Raw genomic sequence first — 8571 nt, forward strand, 5'->3', positions numbered from 1 at the left:
CGATGGATGAGCTCACTCGGAGCATCGGTGCCGGTTTCTCGGTATCCGTGGAGCCCAACAGCACGTCAGCGCCCCATCCGCGGCTCTCGCAGTACAAGAGCCGGTCCAGCGCCCTGGAGCAGGACGAGAGGCGGCGGCGTTTCCTGGATCTGCAGAAAAAGTAGCCGATTTCGGGCTTCTTCGTATCTGTGGGCCTCCCGTTACGCCATCATTGCAGTCTTATTTCATCTGCAGCAATGACTGCAGTACTTACAAGCAGTGCCATGTAGACACTTTTCAAGGGACAGGTACTCAGTGGGGGGGGGATCACCCTTAGCAAATTGTAGGCGATCGTTGGTGATCGGTATATTTGGGGGACCTTAAAATTCCATTTTTATTTCTATTTATAGAGACAGACCAGACATGCTGTAAGTAAATTGGCCAATTGGCAAAAATCCCACGGTCCAAGGCTCCATGTGCATTATGGACAGACAGGATCTCCTTGACGTCACGCCTGATCACGAGTCACAGTCTGTTTGGGGCTGTCAGCTCCATCATTAACTGCTATGCTCTCATGAACGTTTTAATAATCTCTAAAACATAAATCCCTACAGGGACTGAATGAGTGTAGCACACTTGTCCTAAATACACTGACATCTGTACCAGAGTGATGGTTTGTATGTTAGCGGCATCTCCGGGCTTGTTTGGGACTGCCTTTGAACTCCAATTCCTCTCACCGTAATCTCTTAACCACACGTGTCCTCTTATAGGAAAAGACTGAACTATGTAAACCATGCTCGCCGCTTGGCGGATGGGGACTGGACAGGGAATGACAGCGATGAAGAGGCGGGAGAGGAGGAGGAAGATGAAGAGATGGAAATAGAGCAGAGGAAGAAGCTACCAAGGCATTACGCCAACCAGGTTAGTAGGAGGCAGATCCTCAGTGTTACATAGCAGAATTGGTGTAATTCTAAGACGCATATCAGAGACTTTCTACATTGAGACATGTTTATCCTCCCAGTCGTTTCTTTTTAAATTGCCACATTGTGAAACGATTTGTGGTCATTCTGTTATCCTCCTTGACCACAAGAGGGCGCATTGGTAGTGAAACAACGAATATGAATTGCACCCGAACTACAGCGTACAGTACTCAGAAAGCCTTGATGGTGATGAAGTGCACTTAGTACATCAGTACTTGGCAGTATCAGGTTTGATTCATACTGTGGTTTCAGAGTATTTACGATGTTTTGCCAGTCACATTCTTATAAACGCTGTTAAAGTTTAATACCTTATTCCCCTGTGACCACACTCATTCATAAAGCTCATGCTGTCAGAGTGGCTGGTGGACGTGCCTCCGGAGCTGGACACAGAGTGGCTCCTGGTGCTCTGTCCTGTTGGGAAGAGGTCCCTGATCGTCGCCTCCAAGGTGAGCGACGTCACATGGCTTCTGCGCCTTCGTGGTCCCCTCAGGGTCGCGGCCCCTTGATCTCACGGGCCTCTGACAGCATCCCCGCGTTCATGATTTATTTGGAGAAACGAGGCAGATTTTGAACTTCATAGCAAAGCAGATATAACTGTGAAGCAACATGACAGCCATCACAATGTTTAACAATTATAACAACAAATGACAGTGTAACTCCAGTGTACTTAGGCAAAGCTGATTCTGTGTTGTTTCCTCGTATTATGACCGATGGATGTCTCCTCATTTATATAGAATGCTGCTTATTACACTGAAGCAAATCCTCACAGGCTGTTTGCCAGTGTGTCATTTCTTCAGACACGCCTTCTTATCCTGCCTTGGGGATGTGATGTACCGTCATTTCCAGTCTGTGAGAAACTCGTGTGGCACTTCCCGGGAAGAGCCTGTTTAGCAGACGACCTCGATTGTTCTTCGGAATGATGATTGCTTTGTCATCAGGGATCGACGGCAGCCTTCACCAAAAGCGGCTACTGCATCAACCGCTTCCCGTCTCTGCTTCCCGGGGGCAACAGGCACAATTCCGCCATGGGAAAAGGTATTTCTTCCTCATCCTCTAAGTCAGGGCCCAAAAATGGGGGTCACCAGTGGGGGGGGGGGGGGGGTGAGATGATCTCCAGAGTATGTTTATTAAAATGTAAAAAAAATAAATAATAATAATACATTGTAACTGTTATTGCAATCAGCCCCACCCCCCGCCAGCAAAATGGAGGTTGCGAGTCTCTGATGCTGTTATTTTGAGGGTCGTAGGCTGATATATAAAGTCTGCATGAGGACGGAAAACTCCTGCATGCAGCAGAGTCTCTCTGCGAGTTTGTGGTGTCCTTGTTTTTTTTTTTTCCTATTGGAAAGTGGTTTTATTTGGCACAGAAAGAGTACAATAGTTTCGCTCTTGCTCCAGTTTTGCTTACACTTGAATCTGGGCATTCATCGGAAGATGCCCTTATTCCTAGTTTGCTGCTTGACCGCTGTTGGTTTGTAACGTGCAGTTTGCCTCATTTGTACACTTTTGACACATGCTCGATAAAATAAAAGTCAATTTCTTTTCCTAATAGTTAAAATGACATTTTGTCAGCTGTGAAAATGTCATGTTTTTTTTTTTCCCAACACTTCATTTCATTTAAAATAATGACCATGACTGGAATGTTTGCCATGTGAGCCTGAACCTCAGTGATCGAGCTGCTTTCTCCAGCCCGCGGTGCTCCGCCTGCCGTAGGTAACGGGGCCAGGCTCTGTGAAGCAGCCCACTAGCCTGTTGTCCTGCTTTACAGCCTGGCACTCCTGGGATGCAAGTTTCTCCGACTGAGTACCGTGAAGAGGTCTAGCATAGTATAAGACGGAACTGAATGTGTCACAGATTAGAATGAAAGTCAATGTAATCTTGTGCAAAATTAGTGCTTTGCGGTTTTCATTGCGGTAAAATGGTATTATTATAGTGACATTGCGTCTGACTCTGTATAATTATGATGTATAGCACTGAAGATGGTTTTGTAGTGGAATTGGGGCCAGTTAAGGAACGTCTCCCGGCAGATTACACAATCCTGGACTGTATCTTCAGCGAAGTGGACAGGACTTACTACATTTTGGACGTGATGTGCTGGAGAGGTCATCCTGTGTACGATTGTCCGGTAAGACTCTGTGTGTGTGATTGTGTGTGTGTGTGTGTGTCTGTGTGTGTGTGAGTCTTTGGATATGCAGGTTTATGCTCAGTTACCATTTTGCTTACAATTCAATCCACCTTCCAACCTTTATTTTGATCAGTGTCTCGAATCAGAATTGGGTGTATTGGCCAAGTATGTTCACACACACAAGGAACCTGTCAATGGCCCGCATATATGCACCCATGCATAGGATGATGGTCACAGACAGTCTGGTTGATTTCGGGGGTGCATGTCAGGGCAAGGAATAGCGGGATAAGTAGAAGGAGCACGGGAGACCTCTGGGTCTGCTGAGCATGAAAGCGACGGCATTACGGGAAGGAATCCCTCCCTTACCTGCTTGTTTTGGAGCTCAGTAATCTACTGCGCTTGCCAAAGGGCAGAAGTTCAGAGAGGCTGCGGCCTGCGTGCGAGGGGCCTGTGATGATTTTCCCTGCCTGTTTGCACACTCAGGAGGAGTGCAGCTCCTGGAGGGCATTCATCCCCCTTGACAGCAGAGATCTTTTTGGCAGACATGACTGTTCATTGAAGCCTGTTCTTGTTTTTCTTTTTTTTTTCTTTTTTTTTGCCGGTGTGATGGACAATCTGACAACAGATTTTCGCTGTGTCTCCGTGGCCCTGGAGTACCCCCAGGAATGGGATGTCAGTCCATTGCAGGGCACATACAGTCATGCACTAGGGGGTAATTTGGAGACGCCAGTCATCGTGACTGCATGGTGAACCGAAGGTGTGAGCAGGGGCGGATTAACGCACAGGCTAGATATGGCTTAAGCCTAGGGGCCCCACGTGTGCCAGCCTGCAAGGGGACCCCCATTGGCGCGGAGGGGGACGGGGTTGGGGGGCCCACAGACTACTGTAGCCTAGGGGCCTCTGTACACCTTAATCCGCCCCTGGGTGTGAGGCATCAGCTGTACTCACTGAGCTACTATGCTGCCCCTGAAATTTAATTTGTGATAAAATTGTTATGGATTTGTTTATGTCACCGTGTGACCCTGAACAGCGTAAGTGGTTAGGAGATCAATCGACGGATGGATAATTTAGAAAGTGTATACCTGCTTCTCAGTCAAGGTTGTCTGTAGTACTATTTTTTTTTTCCAACTGATGAACCATTATCCTTAGTTTTATATAGTAGCGGAGTCTGCCTGGGTTGTGACAGTTTAATGATGTGACTGTAACCTGGTAACTGGGTGGTTTTTTGAAGGACATCATCTGCCTGTCATGTCACTGTACATCAACAGACGGAGTTCCGATTCTACTGGCTGCAGTCCAAGGTCCAGGAGAGCGAAGGCCTGTCTGAAGTCGGCAAGCGTAACCCGGTATGTCCCGTGCATCGCGGGCATGCTCTCGGCCCTGACCTCTGACCTCGCGCGGCCGGTGACGTGAATTCTGCCCGTCTCTCACTGCAGTTTCGCTTCGTGAGTCTGCAGAGCAGCGACTGCTCTGCCCAGTCCATCCGACAGGTGCTCTCAGTGGAGTACAGCTTCAAGGTGGGACTCGGATTGCCTTGGGGAAACAGGGTGGGGTTCCGGCCTGATCTTTTGAGGGGCGGTTTTAATTCTGGCCTGATGCTGCCCCCTGCAGGTGGATGGGCTTTTGTTCTACCACCGGCACACACATTACACCCCCGGCAGTACCCCACTTGTGGGCTGGCTGCGACCCTACATGGTGCCCGACATCCTGGGCGTGGAGGTGCCCCCGAACCCCCTCGTTACCAAGCCCGATTACGCCAGCCACCAGCTGCAGCAGATCCTGGAGCATAAGAAGGTCTCCACAGAGGTGCGGCAGGCTGATCCAAACGGCCGCTACGAGCTGGAACACCTGTCGACCCCGGAGGAGCAGCCGCGGAGCGACACCCCCGCCAACCCTCGAATGCAGAGCTGAGCTGGGGGGGCTCTGCTTCCTGTCTTTTGTCTCATTTGTGGGCACGTGAACAACCACAGCTGCTCATACCTGGGCCACACTCAGTCAAAGAGCGCTAAGGTGACATCATCACACCATTTAAGACCTCTCCATTGCTTTACAGGTCAGTCCTGTTCATACAGGTCAGTCCTGTTCATACAGGGCGCCGTATCCTTCTCTGGACCTGCATGTAAGTGCGACAGGGTTGGAACTTAGCTGGAACTCACGTGACCGCAGTGTGTTAACACAGCTAACGCAAACTCCACCCTTGGAATGAATGGAATTTAGAAACTATGCATGTACATAGTATATTTGATATTTCTGTCTCTTGGCATTTTAAAATGTTGGATTTTATCTTCAAATTTTGTTGTTTTAAGCGTGCATACTAATGTATTAATAAAGTTTTCTTTTGTATTTTTCACCCATTACGAAGTCTAACCAGCTGGTGCATTGAGTGCTTTTTGCAGAGACGCCATCTGAGTGGTTGGACTGGAGGACTGTACTCCAGGCCTGGTAAGGGGGGGGGGGGGTGGTGTCCAGCAGCCTATTAATGCCAACGACTGCAGGCTTGAGAGAGACCACTGAATTATTTACATAGAGCACCAACCTGGTTCCGGTCAGTATGTTGACCCATTGAGGTGCTCCAGGTGCCGGAAGAAGCACATCAGAGATGGTGTGTGTGTGTGTCGTCAATGTTGTTGGTGTATATTAAGCCATTTGAATGTATTTGGCTATGATCAAAGGTCCTATGGGCTGTTAACAGGAAGTGCCATGACCAGCAGGAACTAGGTGCAGAGCGGGACGTTTTTGTGTACATTATTTAGGGTGTGGGTGTTGACAGAGTGCAGGGTGGCCAAAAGTCCATGCCGAAAATGCTCGGGTAGCATGTTGCGTACCGGTGGCATTGACTGTCAGCGCCCAGCTTCATGTGAGCAGGCGTAGTCTCTCTGGATGGATTGAGGCGGACATTGCTGTAGAGACGGGTTTCCGACCAGTCGGCAGCAAGATGACTCCTCGGGAAGCCGTGGCTTTTCTGTGTTTGGTGGGAAGCCGGCAGCCCTGATCCCAGAAGTAATCTGAGTAATCTATGGACTCGGAAAATGGAGATGATACTGTCAACCTGAAAGCAGCCAGAAGATGTGGCCACACACAAGGGCAATCTCAGTGACCTGCTGTCAAATATACCACACGTGGTTATACTCTAACTTTCAAGGGTGTTTTTTTTAAAAAAAAAATATTATTTAAGGTTTACAAAGGTAATGGAAGCATTTTGTGTGTATAATGTGTAGGGGAGAATGACTGGGGTTCAGGGGACAGGAGGAATTAACAGCCTGTTTTTTTGGGTACCAGAGCGGGGAGGGATTTCGCAAAATGTGGGGTCAGGTCTGGCCAACCCCCATATGATGGGTAATGAGTGGGTACCCTCCTCCCTTGATGCTGCGTGGGGGTGGGGGTGGGGGAGGGGGAGGGGGAGGGGAGCGGTGCTGCCTTCACCACCTGGCTGTGGGTGAGTCTGCAGATGAGTCACCAGACACTTTCCAGGAACGGCATCAAAAGTCATGGTTCCCGGAGGGCCCTGTTTTCAAACCTCTTGCTTTCTTGTGTATGGGGGAGACCCTACTGGAAGGGCATATACCAGCACACTCCCATTGAAAAATACAAGCTCTAACATGACCTGTGCCTACCAGCACCATACGGAATCTGTCATCAGCTCTGATTTTGAAGCCAAACAACAAGAGAAGTCTTGTAGCTGGGATATAGGATGGATATGAGCATGGAGAATTGAATTGAATCAGTTAATGCAGCTGAAGACGACTCATTTTAATATCACTGTAATGTAATTAATGGTCTTTGGCACGCTGATGCTAACGTTTCACATCAGTTCAAGTGTCATTAAGGGTTTATTTGCCACATGTAAGGTTTACAGTCCGACTATAACCTGCAGAGAAGTGAAAGGCAGTCAGCTCCACCATAGTAGGAATTAGTGAAAAGCAATAAGGCATAAAGTAACAGTATATAAATAAGTAATAAATCGGGAACAATATGGTTATACTGGGAATAAAGAGAAATGAAAGGAAAACCACATACGAGCTCCAGTAAAGTGCATGAGTAGAGTAAGAAGCGAGTGTTTAATTACAGCTGTCAGTTATGTGCTGAGTAGTCTGATGGTCTGATGCGAGTAGGTCCTTCTGAGCCACCTAGTTCTCACTGAGAGACAGAAGTAGCGCTTACCAGACCTTAGCCTGGTTAAAGAGGTAATTACCAGCGGTGGTTAGAACTGTGGACTGTCATTACATTATACTGTAAATAGTGGTTTTTCCTTCCTAACAAGCAAAAACGCATTTTGTTTTGACTGACATTATAGTGTGCGGTCATGTGACTTCCTCTGTCCACTTCCAAAATGCTGAGTGACGGCTTTCGATTTCTCACATCTCCCATCAGTAATGATTGCCCATAAAGCTGCTGCCCACTTCCCTCAGCGGTGTCAGCTCTGCTCTCCAAGGGGGCTCACTGACGCATGGTGGGGGCAAGGGGACTTTCCTCTTGCCCTAACATGAAGGGGTATATCTTCTTCCAGGAAACATGTTTGTTTCTGTTTTACTTCTATATATTCAATCCCTTTACCCTGAAAGTAAAGCAACATGCCCTGCATTTATAAAGTTCATAACGGTTGTGGGTTTTGTTTGCCTCTGATTCAGTTCAGTTTGTAACATCAAGGTTGTTGATATAGGGTGATCAGATAATCCATGTCAGGGAGGATAACTTGAGCTACTTCAGGTTTTACAAACTATTTTAAAACTGATAGGCTCCCCTGCTTGGTTAAATAATTCAATTCTTGTGCTTTGACTGGTTTGTTTCTTTGATGGAAGGACTCATCTAGCTGTTTCAAATTAACATTAGTGACACATACATGATTATAGGAGACTAACCAATCAGCATACAGCAAGAACTCTGCTTAAGTGAAATCTGGGTTCTTTTAATTGAAATGGTAGTTGACAAAACCCATCCTAGCTCGAAGTGTCCTCCCTGACATGGGTTATCTGGTCACCTTATTACTGTTGACATTTAGGTTCTCCTTCTTTACAAGTCAACATGAATAAATCTTGGTCCATCATGGCACGCCATCTTCACTGAGCAGAACACACGCCAATATCCACATCATCCGCCTTACACTGGTTCACGAGTTACGGCCAAATGGTGCTTCGTGACGTGCTTCGTGGTGTTTACGTTTCGCCATCAGCTGCCATACAGTACAGACAGGAATTTTCCCATCACCTTATGTTGTGCAATTTGTTTCACTCCCCGACATGAAATTCATTATAATTGTGAGCTTTGCCTCAGGCAGCACAATAGCCTATCCCACATAACATGCTCCGGATAATTAAAATGTACAATTTAAAAGCTACTACAGTGTTAATTCAAGAACCCGACACAGCACCAAATACATTTACATTTACTTTTATTTAGGAGTTGCTTTTGTCCAAAGCGGCATATGATTGAGTCACATTGGCCTAGCCTGTTCAATCAGGGAGGCAACCCTCCCAATGCCCCCATGCC

At 47.4% G+C, this 8571-nt stretch overlaps 1 protein-coding gene across 1 annotated transcript; it reads left to right on the forward strand.

Moving 5' to 3' along the window:
• The first annotated feature begins 2 nt into the window (after positions 1-2).
• On the forward strand, positions 3-5451 carry snupn (snurportin 1). The gene is made up of 8 exons (XM_023822796.2): positions 3-160; positions 750-900; positions 1301-1405; positions 1898-1994; positions 2987-3084; positions 4353-4430; positions 4521-4601; positions 4696-5451. The coding sequence occupies exons 1-8, from the start codon at positions 3-5 to the stop codon at positions 4993-4995; spliced, it is 1068 nt and encodes a 355-aa protein (XP_023678564.2). The 3' UTR covers positions 4996-5451.
• The last annotated feature ends 3120 nt before the right edge of the window (positions 5452-8571 follow it).

The sequence above is a fragment of the Paramormyrops kingsleyae genome, chromosome 13 (genome assembly GCF_048594095.1).
Source record: "Paramormyrops kingsleyae isolate MSU_618 chromosome 13, PKINGS_0.4, whole genome shotgun sequence".
In the NCBI taxonomy this organism is placed as follows: Eukaryota; Metazoa; Chordata; class Actinopteri; order Osteoglossiformes; family Mormyridae; genus Paramormyrops; species Paramormyrops kingsleyae.

Bases quoted from the DNA above. Each gene is read 5' to 3' on its own strand.
- snupn (XM_023822796.2), top strand. From the start codon at position 3: ATGGATGAGCTCACTCGGAGCATCGGTGCCGGTTTCTCGGTATCCGTG. The intron at 1,406-1,897 runs GTGAGCGACGTC...CTTTGTCATCAG, and splicing joins CCCTGATCGTCGCCTCCAAG to GGATCGACGGCAGCCTTCAC. The intron at 3,085-4,352 runs GTAAGACTCTGT...GTACATCAACAG, and splicing joins ATCCTGTGTACGATTGTCCG to ACGGAGTTCCGATTCTACTG.